Raw genomic sequence first — 15,725 nt, 5'->3', positions numbered from 1 at the left:
ATGATCAGAAACCTGGATAGTTATTATCACACAGGAAAATGAATAAGCAAGTTTTCATGTTCCATGTAAACACCATGTCCCAAATGTAATCAAGAACAGGATGAGGTTCAAAATCAGGATACTAATGCATATGTAAACACACTCACTGCGCTGTGATAACAACTCCCGTTAATTTGTGTGGCAGAGGCAGAGAGCTGACAGCACATTAATCTGAAACTTAATCAGCAGGACTCCTCAGAAGAGGCAGAGCTCATCAACATGGTGTTAATAAAATGGCTTTTTAATAGCATGTCTTCCTTCTTTGTGCACAGTCAGGCCATGCGTTTTTTACACTGTGAAGAATAAAGTGCTGGTAGTTTGTTAATCGAGTATGTTGTCATGCTGCATGCACAGAAGGAATTTATAATACTGCTTGCACAGCCTTCTTACAGATTAACTGAGTTAGGAGCATGAACACATAGACACACACATAATACATAGACTCCACTACAGTGGAAGTTATTATCAATCAAGTAAAAACAGCATGCTTTCAATGCACCAGAGTTAGTCATGAGGTGCTGATGATGGCGAAGAGGACTCATCCATCACTTTAGAAACAATGTGAAGCAGTGTGTGGGCTACTGACTGTATCTGCTTTATATGAGCTGTTAGACCATCTTATTTATCTGATTATAAACTAATATTGTGAAGGCTTTATAATAACGAGCTGTGTTCAGGACTGATAACATTTGCTGTTGTAAAGTCAATTAAACAACTACAAAGAGAGGCTAAATGACCACATAAAGAGACAAAACAACCACAAAGAAATGCAGTAATTGTTTTTCGTCTGTTTGAATCTGTGGTCTGTGCCCATTGTCTTGTAATCCGTCCATGGATACGTACTAATAGTCATCCTAGTATCCCGTTTTAGCAGGTTACAATACAAAGAAATATTAACATACTACTACAATTTTATTATAACAGGAACTGAATATATATATATTTTGGTTGTAAATCAAAGTGCAACTTTGGAAAGTTACTGGCAGTTAAACTTCACAAATGCTTTTTGATTTAATATACTTTTGATTTTCAGCAGCAGCAGCTCCTCCATTTCCTTTGTGTATTGCATTATGGGAGAACACTGTCCATAGTCGTCTCAAAAGTCGTGTTTATTATGCATGCTGTCTGGTTTGAAACACTTTGAATCAGTATGTAGTATGGAACTGGGACAGGGAACATCTATACTCATGCTAGTGGCTCTGTGAGGCTGTACTTAGGCTTTGAATATGATACTTATGGCAGCACACGTACACGCTCATGCTGATGGGAATGTCATTGGTTTTTGTCATTGGACAAATTTAAATTTTACTGGATGACGGTGCTATGTGAAACATTATCACAAAAGAATTTTGTGGCTAAAAATGTGAAGCAAAGTGTGGTGTGTTGACTGTATCTACCTGAAATGTTAGACCTTATCATTAGTCTGAGTACAAAGCCGGGAAAAAAAAAAACTGTGGCGGCTTTATAATAAAAAATTTTAAAAACCTGACGTCAAGTCTGAATATATTTCTGTCTCACAAGCTAAACGACAGTAAAATCAATATCCCAAAATAAGATGTTTGTGCTCAATAAGCAGAAAACTCAAGCTCAAAGGTTTAAATGTAAAATATCCAAGATAATGGGTTTCAAAATGAGGAAACGTTCAAGGATACCAAAATGTCTCACTTGTGCCCAATGGCACATTAGATTCTGTTCTCAATTAAAGCCATTATGTGCTCCTTTGAGCCTGAGTGTGCATGTGTGAGAGTGTGCATGTGTAATTTTTCAGTTTAATTATGGAGTGTCTGGTTAGTTCAAGAGTGTGGAGTCGAGCTGGATTTACGGCTTCATACACTGCAGCCTCAGATATTGAACATATTACAAAGCCTCACCACAACTTGCATTTTAAAGGGATAGTTTGACATTCTGGGAAATTAACCTTTTTGCTGATGAGAAGATCTCACATTGTTCCGTACAATATGAAGCTACAGCCAACATGTAGTTTACCACGAAGACTGGAAACTTGTGTAAAATGTATATGGAAGTCATTTTGTGTGGTGTTGAAATTATTTTTCTGTTGGGACTGAATGAATTTATTAGATTTTGGCCAAAGAGCAAAGGTCAAGGTCACAGTGACCTCACAAAATTTGGTTTTGGCCTTGTGAACATGATATCTCAGTAATGCTTTGAGGAAATTTCTTCAAATTTGGCACAAAACATTCACCTGGACTCAAGGATGAACTGGTTAGATTTTAGCTTTAACACTGAGGTTTAAGCTTAAAGTTCAAGACTTCACACAGAAATAATGACCAAATTTCACACAAATGGTTCATATTTTATATGATTCTGGATAAACATGGATGCAATCTGAAACTAGTCTGAGGCATACAACTGCAAGGCGGTAATTCTAGTTTATGCTAAGCTGAGCTAATCACTATGAGAGTGGTATCAATCATTTCATCTAACTGTCAACAAGAACATGAATAGGTGTATTTCCCAAAATGTCAAACTATTCATTTGAGGTGCCTGGAGGCCAGCAGACATTTACAGTCATTCATTCGCTTCAACCTCTTGAAGATCCATAAACCTCCAGACAGACTGTATCTTTGTGCACAGACTTAACGCCTGCTTTACATCTGCACTGTCTACTGGTTGGAGATACCAGCCTGGTATGTAAGCAAAAGTGTTTTGTGTCACATATCAAGAGGCAGAATCAAACTATATCTCCTCTAAAAGAAATCATCTTTCTACTATCTGTCTCTGTCCTGTCATTCCACCACCATCTAACCCTGAACCTCGCCCTGCCTGGGTGTTTCCACAAAATAAAAAAAGATTAAAAAAACGTTGTCATATTCTGGCAAATTCTGATCATCCACATTATTTCCACTGAAGTAGCAGATGTGGGCACATGCTGGGTACTCTCATCTCACAATGGTACATTCAGTCAGTGCGCCCCATTTAGTGAGCCTTTTACCTTTATCTGGTTACACACACACAGGGTAGGCATAGACGTGGGTCCTATTGTAGTCAACTGTAATAAATGCATGTGAATAGCCTGCACTTGATCCAAGTTTTCTTTCTGATAAGTGGCAGCTGTGGTATTTAGTGTAATCCTGTCTAATGGAGTGGCTGAATGGTTTTCTATGCTGCTGCTTGATCCAAATGGATGTCTTACCCCGCTGCCGTTTCCCAAAGTGGGGTCCAGTTTTGTGGTCAGTTTGAGGGGCTTCCAGGGTGTCCCCAGAGAAAATAGAGATCAGATCATATTCCAGTTATTTCTCTAGCCATGGATGGATTACTCAGTGGGTCTACTGGGCTACAGGGGCAGAGAGGTCAGAGGGGCCCTGGGCCAGAGCATTTGTTTGACTGTTAACATTTCTTGTTGCAAAGTCAATCAAACAACTATTGTAAAAAGAGGTGCAAAGAAGGACATAAAATGACCACAGAGAGACAAAATTATCACAAAGACACACAGAACAACCTCAAAGAGACATACAACAAACAATGTGAGATGCAAAACAACCACAAAAAGACAGAGACCCAAAACAACTACAAAGAGTTGTTCAAATACAAATAGACACAAAATGACCATAAAAACAACACAAAGTGACGATAAACAGTTGCATCGTTTGCAATCATTGTCTATCTCTTTCAGCCTGGCCATCTTGCTCCTATGTAAGAGCGGTGGGGGGGCCTGATCTTGAACATGTCTGTGCTCAGAGACGCATTGTCTCATAGTCCACCCATGCTGCTAGCACAAGATCATGTACAGGCAAAACAGATGTTATTTTTCTTGCAGCCAGAGCCACGTTTACATCTGGCATGCTCATGATGAGATTTTCTTGGTTCCTCTGGGGCACCCCATCTTTTGTCCATCTGGTCTAGTGCCTGAATGTTTGTATGATTAAGTGTGATGACCCCTGGACTGTGAAAGTTACAGTACAGGAGGAAAGCAGGGAAACAGCAGTCATCCTGGAAGCTTTTTAAAAGTCCCATCAAAGTCCAAAGTCCAGAAAAAGGTGACAATGGTTTTTATTTCCTGGCTCAGCAGCTGGAGGAGGAGGAGTAATCTCAGCTCCCTAGAAAGTGAACTGTGTAGAGTCATGAAACAGTACGGGAGACTGGGAGAGTAAGTAATGTTACATTAATTGAAATAACTGCACCGCGGAAACAGCCCTGTGGAGAGTGAGGAGTATGAATGACGCAGGTGTTTTCTAAAGAAAATTTACCACAAGTGGCGGCAGCGCTGCTTCGACACAGAGTGGATCATTAGTGACAGTGATCAGTGCGATGGGAACCGGGGGATCCGGTGTGAATTCTTTCACTTGATTGATCTGTCTGTTTTTAATCACACGGGGGTTTTTGATGCTGCCCGGAGAGGATGCAGGCCTTTTTACTTCGCTGCGTTTTTCTCTGGGCGACGTTGCCGCGGAGCAACATGCAAATTACTGTACCTGCCACAGGTGAGTTGATAACATAAGCTACGACACAGATATGAAACAGAAGATGTGCAGATATGTAGCCGAACAAAACATTAACAGCACACATACCTAATACACAAATGCAACGTTTAAAGACTGCAGTCGTATTCGTCTTCAGGGTTGGATAATGAAAAATAGACTTTTTGTAAGTGGAGTCTGGGCTTAAAGTTAAAGACCCGAGAACACGTTTCTTTAATTGTATAAATCACCTAACAGCTCTAAAGCGAGAGCAATCTTTTTCCTTTCAGTGTGTAAATTATTTACACATTGTTGTTAATAAATGTTGATGAGTCAGATCGCAGCAAACCGCAGTGAGACATAAAAACATGATCATTGACATTTAATAAGTAGCAACAGGCCGGGATCATTTGCATAGGCAGTCTGGTTTGAACAAGTAGTCACATGGACAGTGTTGTTCCGGGGGGGTTAATGTGTGGTTATACGTTGCGTAACAGTGGTTCATCACTTTTAATTCAGAACATAAAGAATGTCATTTATATGGGCACAGTTTATTATCTAATCAATATCTGTAATATAAATATAATGAATGTAAATAATGGCTGTTATAGACAACAGTATGAAGGGTCACTGGAGAAAAACGTAATATACTTCAGCACAGCTTTTGTACTTTCTTGAGCATTTAAATTTAATGCTTCTTATGCTTTAACTCTGACAGCTGCAGTCACTGCAGATGATCATTTTACACATAAAACGCTTGATCACTGTATAAAATATGATGCATTATTAAAGATAAAACTACCCAACAGTATATAAAGTAGTTAAAGCTGTCTTCACCTTAATTATCTAATATTAACATGCTACTTTTTGAATATTTTGCTGATAATGCTAGCGTACCTTTACTTAAGTAAGGTTTTTAATTCTACTTCTAATAGAGTATTTTTATATATTAGTACAGCAATTCTTCCCTCGTCTCTGCAGCTGATATCAGATTTATTTCAGTTTAAGCTGGAAAAGAAGCCAGGTGGCTGTAACTGGACTGAAGTCACAAAGTTGTTTTTGTGACTTTCTATGGAACAAATTATTAGAGGGTATGAACTGCAACAAACTATAATGTCATCTTTTCCAAATTATGACACCACTAGAGATATTACAGCTAAATTGGAGCCCAACCAGAAACATATGCAAGTAAACAGTGTGTTCAGTGTCACCACTGGTCTGCCCTAAAACATTTCAGCTGCCTGAGTGACTCTTAAAGGGGTTAGTCCAGCTAATTATTAATGCATGTCTGTAAAGGTGGGAACTTGGAAAGTCTTTGTGGCAGAGGTTGAGATATCCATACTTTTATTTGCTATTAATCAAACTCCAGATCCTATATTTCCCATAATGCACCCCTCAATTTGTAATGCAGGTTTTCTGTTGATTCTTTCTCTCTGTAGTCTCCAAGCCGAAGCCAAGATAACCCTGCTTACTTTTGATTATTTCTGATTACTTGACAAACCACCTTTTGCAGACTCCCCATGATCATCACACTGACCTTTATTTGTAAAATTTGTTGAGTAGCCATTTAAACACAGACCAGTTTGTTGGGTTTAGATGTGTTTTGGAGGTTTGACAAGATAACGTGCTGTAGATGCCTGTCTTTTCTGCAGCGTGCTTTTGATGCTGTTGGGGGGAGGCTGACTAGTGTCATTATCAACATTCAACAAATCATTGTTTTAGACCAGACAAGATGCCCAAATGTTGGGGAAACAAGCACCTACACAGGCTTGTTGGTATATTTATATACTGAGTCAAATCAACAGATAAGACACTGTTAATTAGTTATCCTTCAAACACAATTTGTGCATATTAACTGACCTAAAATACTGAACTAGAATACAGATCTGTTGGGTGTTAATAATGACACTAGACAGCTTTTGTCCAGTTGCAAAAGAAGCAGAGAGCAGTCAGGAAATGCATATGTCCACAGTAATGCACAGTACTGTATATCAGTACATAAGAAATGGAAATAATCAATTGTAATTAAACATACAAGGACACAATTAGAATATTCCACAATAAATCAGCCATGTCATGTCATAACTTTCAAAATGCTAAATAAAACCAATGGTTCTTAAAGAAATAGTTTGACATTTTGGGAATTGTACATACTTTCTTGCAGACTGTTAGATGGGTGGAATAATACACTATGTCTTTACACTAGCAACTACACCAGCATCTCTGAACCTGGAGCCCACAGCTGATTAGCTTAGCTTAGCACAAAAACTGCAAACAGGCAAACAGCTGGGCGGCCAGCAGACACTCCATAAAGTTACTGCTCACAGCCAAGAAGTAGTACAGAACTAGGTAAGCTGCTTCCCCCGTTTTCCAATCTTTATGCTAAGCTAAGCTAACCCAGAGGTTGCCTCCAGCTTCATATTTGCAATGTGAAATGAGAGTTGTTTATCGTCTAACTCTCAACAAGAAAATGTATTTCCACTAATATCAAACTATTAATCTAACATGAGTTGTAAGGGAAGATCTAATACTCTGGGACAAACTGTTCAACAGCCTGTCCTTTAAAATAAAGTGTGTAATGAAGAGCAGTGATTATTTATCAGATGTGAGAGGTCTGAGGGTAGAACAGGGACGAAAGAGATTAGAGATAAAAACTGGTGCATGCCGTGTTTGGATCTTCCACATCATCTCATTAATGCAGGTGAACTGTTTATTGTTCATGTTTAATTCTTCTCCAGGTGCAGTGCATTACGGACAATAGGGATGATAGGAGCTTTGGTCTTAATGCTGACTTTGACACAGAGAAAGTTGTGGTCCTTACAGGTGGCCACAGCTAATTAAAAGAAAATATTTTGACTGATTACCTAAGTTAGAGACCCCCTGACCCCCCCAGAAAAAAGGCCATGTGGAATGTGTGGAATTTTTAATTAATTTGCGGTTTCACTTTTCTGCAGGAAATCTGTAAATGTTTAAAGCAACAAAAAGCAACATGCAGTTTATGTGTAAAAATCAACAGTTTAGTTGCCTGGAATGATTTTGATCTGACAGAGTCTACCATCTGTCTGTTTGATGTCAGTGCATGTTGATAGTGCACTCAGTAAACTTCACAGGAAGCATTAACATATTTTTCATTCATCTGTGCAGCTCTGCCGTGTGGCATATGGCCTTGGCACAGCTTGAAACCAATTAAATGACAGATGACATGCTCAAATCTCCCTCTCGCTCACACAGATATACAAATGCACATGCACTTCTCTGAGGAACGCAAAGATGGAGCAATTCCTCCACATCTCCATCACCAACTCTAATATCTCCTTATCTTTCTGTCGCTTTTCTGTGTTCTCCGTCTCATTTTCCTCTTTTAGTTACACACACACACACACACACACACACACACACACACACACACACAAATATATATACAATATATATATATGTATATAGGTAGGTAGTAGATAGGTAGGTAGGTATAGGTCTGTTGAAACTTCTGCTGTTTCCCCCTGCAGCATCTGTCTCCTCTTGTAATCTTTGTAAGTTAAGATGTTGGCTGACGCCTCTTCATCTGATTGCGCTTTTCTCCCTCATTTCCTCTCTGCCTGTTTATTTTCTCACTGCTTCAATTTCTGCCTTCCTATGAAAGTTTAATGATTATGGACCATTGCTGCAATAAAATAATGGGTGTGTTCTGCAGAGGAGCTGCAAATGGAAAAGACAGAGAAGTGTGAACGACATGGAAGAAGTGATGCAATAAAGCAAATGTATCATGCAGTGGACAATTAATGAATGAATGGGTCCTCAATTCAAATTATTCTAAGAACTAATGTCACAGTATTAGTCATTTATAATAGGTAAAGGTGTAAGACCAATATTTCATATAGTACAGGCACCAAATGTACCAAAGGTCTCTTGCACTTAGCAGGATTTTCAGGAAACACTCATTGTTTTTCTTGGAGAAACAGATGAGAAACGGATGAGTGAGTCACCAGATGCATTGGACATGTATCTGATTGTACAGGATGGTGCTTGTAGATAAAATTGATTCCTTTCATTGAAAGTTATTCCAGTAAGACGACTTTGTGACAACGAAATGGAGCACAATTGCTTCTGAGAAATGATGATGGGTGAAATGGAGAAACCAGTGTGTGTTCGTTCAAGTGGAGAAATCCCATGATGCTGGATGTGCTTTCTCTTCTTCTCTCTGCACTGTTTCTTTTTTACTGATTTATTTACAAAGTAAATCTCACGCCGGTTTCATACAATAAATCGTTTCCTGTGACCAATTCTCTCAGCTCCTCACCATCATAAATCCTCTGATGTAGCTCCATTTAAAGTATTGTCACTGCACTATTTTTGACATGTTTTGATACAGTGCAAGCTGAACAGCAGATTGTACTCAGGACTTCAGCCATATGTATGAAACAAGACATCTCATATACCTGTTATTGCTTCTCGTTTTTTATATTAATGCTTCTCCAAGAACTAACTGCATCTGTGGCATTAATAAGATCAGTCATGTCTTAAATACCACAAATCAGTGTGCCTTTTTATGTGACTGAGATATTACCGTGGTCACGGGGTGGAATGGGATGATTCATCACTGCGAGCAGTTGCTAGTATCTTTGCAGGATGCAGCGTTAGCACCTTATAATTCACCATGGTTTATAAAAATTCTACATTAACCATTAATTAAAACCTTGCCTGTCTGTACCTTGATCCAGTGCCTAAAAAAGGGGAAATTGAAGCTCTTCCTTAAAGCTGTTGTCATCAGTATTCTTACATTAACATGGATCAAATGACGATGTAATGTAAAAGGTTTCACTCATAATGACAAACCCACAGAGAACTATCACTTGACTCTGCTGCTCTCATCAGCATCTTTTCTAGGTGCAGCATGCACCTGCCCAGCATCAAATATCAGGCAGACAAAGTCAAAGACGAGCTTGTGAACATAGTGGCGAATACGGCGGGTAAAGACCCAGATATTTCCCTTTGTTTTGGAGACAAAATAGAGCAGAAAGGAGAGAGAATATATTAACCTGCTGCACAAACGACCTATGTGCTCGTTTTTTTACAGGAGGACAGTCTCATCCAGAAACATGACTTTAAATTAAGGCTAATGTTACTGTGTAACTGCTGAAAGTGTAAATACACCAATCTGTCTACTCAAGTTTGCCATATCAATTTAAAAGGTTTAGAAAAATAGAGTGTGAAGTTCACACAGCATTCACATATTAAAATAGCCTTCCTGTTTTCCCTCCTGTTGTTCACAGTGTTGAACTGCTGTGAAGGGGATATTCTCCTTTTGCTGGACTCCTCAGGAAGTGTTGCAAACTACGAGTTCTCACGCCTGCTGCATTTCACTGCCGAGCTGCTTCGCCCCTTCTCATTGGGCCGTGGGCATGTAAGAGTCGGGCTGCTGCAGGTGGGCACCACCCCAAACCTGAAGTTTGACCTGGACGTCCACAACAGTCAGGAGAGTTTGCAGAAAGCCCTGCAAAGTGTCAGCCACCTGCAAGGAGACACCAACACTGTGGCGGCGCTCAAGGTGGCCCAGCGGCTCCTGACAGAGAAGAACGTCCCAAAGGTGCTGCTGTGGCTGACTGATGGTGTGCAGCCTGGAGACGTGGACAAGCCCATGACGGAGCTGAAGGCGCAGGGAGTTTCTGTGTTAATTATATCTACAGTACATGGTAACTACCAGGTGTTACAACGTGTAGTGACACCTCCTCTGGAGTCCCACCTCTACTCTGTGGACATTGATAACATCGACATCATCACAGAAGACCTGAGGGAGGCCATCATCAGTATGTGTGTGTTTTAAATTTTGGGTTCAGCACGGTACAGCACAGTAGTTCCACGGTAGACATTTTATTTTAAGAAAGAAAAAGTGTCTTGTGACAACAGAATTAATAACTCCAGTCTCTATATTTTATCTCTTTTTCTCTCTCTATCTCTCTTATCCCTGCTCTCTGTCCCCTCGTCTTGTTTTATCTATAGAAATTATTCGTGCAGAACGGCTGAGTGTGGTTCACTTGACTTCCCACAGTGCTGTGCTGCAATGGCGTCCTATTCTCAGAGCAGACAGCGGTTACTATGAGCTCTGGTATAACTCCATATTGAAAACAGAACCTGAAGGTAGACGTACCCTCTCAGGTGACTCCAGCTGGGTAGAGCTGACTAACCTCCAGCCTGATACCACCTATACAGCATCCCTCCGCCCAGAGTCCAACCACAGGCTGTTCAACACACTCTCTGTCGACTTCACCACACTTCCTGGTGAGATGATTTACAAGGGATTTCCACATGTGTTTTTATAGTCCTGCAATGAGCTTCACTTAAGAAGAAATAGCTGACAAGTCCACTCAGTCATGGAGCTTTTGAGCATTTTTCACTATCTTCCTCAGAAGATGGAGTTTGTAGACATTCGAATTTCCATTTTCCTCATATTAGAAAACTGAGCACCAAATCATTCAGCTAGTCAAGAGGGTTCTTGGTTTTCTACAATACAGATATTCATGCCATTAGTGAGCTGTTTATTGCAACATGAGTGCACATGTCTGCACATTTACAGTTTGTAATAACACACAAAACCCTGTACAGCTGCACATCAATCTAAAGCACAGTAGGGTTTCTGTAGTGCGATTGTTTGCTTCAAGTGAGGTGTTCAAACAGGTAACATCGGGCGTGTTTATATTCACCAGATTTGATCTAATCTAAGTTCATAAGAGTTCATCTAAATTCAGTGCTGGTAGTCATAACCTTACCTTTATCCCTTCTTCCTGCGCTCACTTCAGATGTTTTAAGCCCGGCAGTGGTCTCTGTGTCAGACTCCGGCCCTCATCAGATCCGTGTGAGCTGGGGTCCCCTGCAACTGGCTCGGGTCCAGAGATACACGGTGGAGTATGGAGCCATTCCAAGCGGACATGTCCAGACTGTGACGTTAGACAGCCACAAAAACTCGACCTTACTTACGGGCCTGGAGCCAGGCGCTCAGTACCTGGTCACAGTCAGTGCTCTGCATATGAATGGGAAAGAAATAGCCATGTCAGTGAGGGCATGCACTCAGGAGGGTACGCTTTCTGTTTGACATTTGTATACCATGTTTTATGTCTGTGTGTAAGTATGAGCTTGTGTCTTTCCAATGTTATTCCAGGTAATTCAGTTGTCCTTGCTTAAAAGCATCACATTTGTTCTGTTTATTTTCCTTTTGTGAAAGCTGACCTTTTGAAGTTGCCAATTTAGAGTTCCTTTATGAATCACTCCTACTTTTTTCTCGGTGTATCAGCTTCACTTGACTAAACTGTTAAAATCTTGCCCTTGTTTTCTTTTGTTTCTTTCCCTTGCAACAGCTCTGCCTGCTCTGGCTGACCTTCAGCTGACCCCAGTGGAGCGTAAGGAGGTGCAGGTAGCATGGCAGGCCCATCAGGAAGGCTTGAAAGGTTATTGGCTCAACTGGGAGAGAGAAAACACTCACAGGTCCTCCTCAAAGTCCTCTGTCTACCTGTCTGCTGCCTCTCAATCCACACGGCTCACACATCTCGCCCCGAGCAGCCGAGTGTGTGTGTCTCCAGTCTATAGCTCAGGCCTAGGAGACGGGTTATGCTGCACTGCCGAGAGTCACACAGGTTAGCTGAGCTGAATATTATCATCTGCTTTTTTCCTAATTCCTGCAATTATGTTCATACATAGCAGATTTGATTCAATAGAGGAAGTGTAATTTCCCGTTTCTCTGTCTCTGTCTCTGTCTCTGATAGATTCCAGCCAGTAGGGTTAACAGCCAGAGTATGAAAGAGCGTCTGCAGCAAAAAACATGGATGAAATCAAGCATTAAGTGCTGGATGCACTAGATAACTTGTGCAGGACTGAATATTATTTCAAGTTAAGTTCAGTTTTCATCTTAAAATGAATTACAATGACAGAAAAGACTTTATCGCATCACCTCAGCCCTCTGTCCTCACAATGGCTGAGTAAATACCCTGCAAAATAGTCTTTTTCTCCTGCAAATGAAAATATCACCAACTTCATAAGAAGTGCCACGGCACTACACCTTTGTTCAGACATATCAGTTAATCAGGAACATACACAGCTGCAGAGTATGCAGATTCAACATTCAGTCAGTATGAGGAACTACTGTTACTGAAAAAAGTTATTCATTATTCCGATTACCAGTCTGCAATGTCAGCCTTCTCTTAAATTGTACTGTTAATAATATAATTATAATTATAGCTGGTATTTACTTGAAATTAAATGAAAATGTATTTACTGTACCTTCCTACTGGGCCTGGTGTCAGATCATGTAGAGCTAATGCTATGCAATTAAAAATACAAGTACCCTAATGAATTTCAACCTGAGAAGTTGAGCTGCAGGAGCCTGATAATCACGTTGACCTGCATTTCATTTTCACAGCATTAGTAATTTCAGTTGCTACAAAAAGAGACATGGGCATCAATTTGGAGGCCTGGCACTACAGTGGTATTGCCACAAAGTCCTCACACAGGTCACCATATCCCTCAAACCCTTTTAAAACACAGTATTTTAAATTCAATGATGTCTTCATTCACAAATGTAATATCTTTCCACTACTAGTTTTCACATGAATGTTGTTAAATGAGTTAGTCTAAATTTAGCCTGAAGCTGAAGAAACTTTGAATGCTTAGGACTATGACTTTTCCTGTTAATGTTTTTCTCAGATTGGCAAATCACTTGCTCTGACTGTGAATGACTCATCCTTTGAAACGTATGAAAACAGTGTTAATTTGTGAAAATGATCAAAATACATTAATATAACACAGAGTGGTATCAGTGCAAAGTCACTGTCTACAATCCGAGGGCTGCCGACAACAAATCATGATAGATATGATGAGTTGATAGAAGATAAAAGACCAACAAAAAATAATGCTGCATCATAGTCCTTTTGGAATCATTTTCAGTGGCCAGATTTCTGCTTGTTATTTACCACTTTGTGGCTTCTCAAGTGACTCTTCACTAGTTGGACTGTTGATTGTGTTGATTATAGGAGTTTAAAATGTTCTGATTTTAAAGCTGATCACGAATGAGTTAGGAAAAATGTTTTTTTTGCCCAGAAAGAAAAGCTGCATTCATGATTTTTTGGGTTTCACTGAGTGATGGAGATTTAGCAGGCAACAAGCAAACAAGCAGCAAATACAGAAGTCACAGACAGGTGCGTTTCTGTATTGCTGTGAGTGATAAGAAGCAGGGAGGAAGTGATGCCTGCATGAAGATGACTGTGGTATTTTATGTTATCCACTTTTGAGATCAGAGTAAATTCCTCTCTGTACCAGCATCCGGTTTCTGTACATTGTGTGCGCTGCAGAGTGAATATCTACTGTGAACATTCTTTGCTTTGTATTTAACTTTATGTGCTACTGAATTTGTGGCCAGGTTTGTCTGGTGAAATGTTTTTCTTAGCAAATTAAATGACAAGATTTCCAGATTAAAAAAAAACAAAAACATATTTGCACTGTGTCCATATGCATTTGATCTTTTTGTAATTAATAGGGAATAAAAAGTTCTCTATAAAAAATGTGTTGTTCTCTCTGGTGTTGTGGTTTTTGGTTGTTTGTGGGGCCATCTAGTGGCTTTAGACTGTAATCAGATGTTTCAAACTAATATCTTTCACTGTAAGAACGAAATAGGATACACTGCATATACTGTATATTTGTCTGCAGTGTCCTGGATACACCTACTCCACCAGGACCTACCACAGAGACTGTTTTGAGTACTTTGGCAGGTGTCTGTCTGTCGTCAGCTTTTGTCACCAGTAGTTGAGATCTAAATGAAGGTCGAGCTAAAAAATGGGTGGTCCAACCCATGAGTGTTGAGTACCCATGGGTCTAAGTACTAATGTAGTAATGACTACTGAGTGCTCATGGGTCAGCATGCTGACAGGCGTCACAGCGGGTGTGATCTCATTTTACGATAGCCTCTAGTTTTAGTATTTTCTAATTACAATAATTTACGTTAATGTTGAATATCTCTTGCATGGACTCCCTGTCACGGGGTAAGGGTTTGAGGGGTAAAGGGCTGGACCCAAAATGCAGCCAACGCATGGGAGACGGTGCAGACAGGTTTATTAAACTAAAAAGGCTTACACAACACGGGGGAAGACCAGGGAAACACAGGAACTTAAAAAAGAAACAGGTACAGGCAACATGAGCAGACCGAGGGAAAAGCCGACATGAACAGACTAAGGACAAACCCAGAAATCAACAGACGAACCGACACAGACAAAGGGGAGCACAAAGACTATATAGACAAGGGAGGCAAGGGTGATTGCACACAGGTGAAACACATTAGGGCGGGGCAGACAATCACCACACAGAAAACAGGACCAAGACAGGAAGCAAAACACTGAGACACACAAGGAAACCAATTACAAAATAAAACACGAAGTGCAAAAAGTCCAAACAAAACTAACAAAAAGTGTCTGCCATAGCAAACCATGACACTCCCTGCTTATTACAATCCCTGAACCAAGTGACAAGTGGAGGTTTGTATAGGATATGAACTGTGGACTTCTCACACCCCAAGCAACAAATAAACCTCTAGACCCATCACCTGCTGCTAATGGTGGCACATCTTGTTTCTAGTAATGTTAGTGATCAATGTGATTTGTGACTTGTGGTTCATTCAATGCTAAATGACAAGTGTTTCAGTGTTTATGAGCACCCACCTCTGGCCTGCTGACTTTAAGCCAAAATACTGCGTTAAAGTTCCTTCAGTTTTTTGCTCATTTGCTGAAACCCCACCCACATGCGTTACATACATGAAATAATGCAAAAAAGCTTCCACTCCCCAAAGGATGATGGTGTAACGAATTAAGTGGCAAAGAAAGCAGATTTCACTCAGGGAAGCTGATTAATCTCTTGTGTCTCATCGACATGCACCTCAAGCTCCCTGAGGCATAAAACATAATGTTGCTTTGTGGCTTTCTGAGGGCCTAACAGGGGTTGCCTTACCAGAACGTAGCGTAGAGACAGTCCTGCTATCATGATGACACGAGTTGGATTGCCTTTTTCCATTGGCCCAAAAGGGTGTTTTAAATGACTGCACCTGCAAAGATCAAGCAGAACAAAGCACCAAGAGGGGATCAAACTGGTGCTCACCTTGTCGGCAGCATGTTGGAGTACAAAGGCTGAGTTTTATCCACCTGACATACATCAAAAATGATGATGAAGGATGCTTTAAGACTTTATATCATCTGTTAAAACTGATTCACAGACAAGGTTGTTAAATCAGTGGCAACA

At 40.3% G+C, this 15,725-nt stretch overlaps 1 protein-coding gene across 1 annotated transcript; it reads left to right on the top strand.

The window, feature by feature from the left end:
* The first annotated feature begins 4,087 nt into the window (after positions 1-4,087).
* Positions 4,088-13,974, top strand: vwa1 (von Willebrand factor A domain containing 1). The gene is made up of 6 exons (XM_022745644.1): positions 4,088-4,481; positions 9,728-10,261; positions 10,455-10,733; positions 11,252-11,527; positions 11,807-12,082; positions 12,212-13,974. The coding sequence occupies exons 1-6, from the start codon at positions 4,400-4,402 to the stop codon at positions 12,223-12,225; spliced, it is 1,461 nt and encodes a 486-aa protein (XP_022601365.1). The 5' UTR covers positions 4,088-4,399; the 3' UTR covers positions 12,226-13,974.
* Positions 13,975-15,725: the final 1,751 nt, after the last annotated feature.

Source organism: Seriola dumerili, unplaced genomic scaffold, assembly GCF_002260705.1.
Source record: "Seriola dumerili isolate Sdu_G_001 unplaced genomic scaffold, Sdu_1.0 BDQW01000089.1, whole genome shotgun sequence".
NCBI lineage: Eukaryota > Metazoa > Chordata > Actinopteri > Carangiformes > Carangidae > Seriola > Seriola dumerili.
The sequence above is the reverse complement of the archived record's forward strand: the minus strand, read 5'-3'. Positions and strand labels throughout refer to the sequence as shown.

What these genes read in the sequence shown, in the direction of transcription:
- vwa1 (XM_022745644.1), top strand. Translation starts at nt 4,400, where the DNA reads ATGCAGGCCTTTTTACTTCGCTGCGTTTTTCTCTGGGCGACGTTGCCG. An exon ending in AATTACTGTACCTGCCACAG is followed by an intron (nt 4,482 to 9,727) that starts GTGAGTTGATAA and finishes TGTTGTTCACAG; the next exon opens with TGTTGAACTGCTGTGAAGGG. An exon ending in GAGGGCATGCACTCAGGAGG is followed by an intron (nt 11,528 to 11,806) that starts GTACGCTTTCTG and finishes CCCTTGCAACAG; the next exon opens with CTCTGCCTGCTCTGGCTGAC.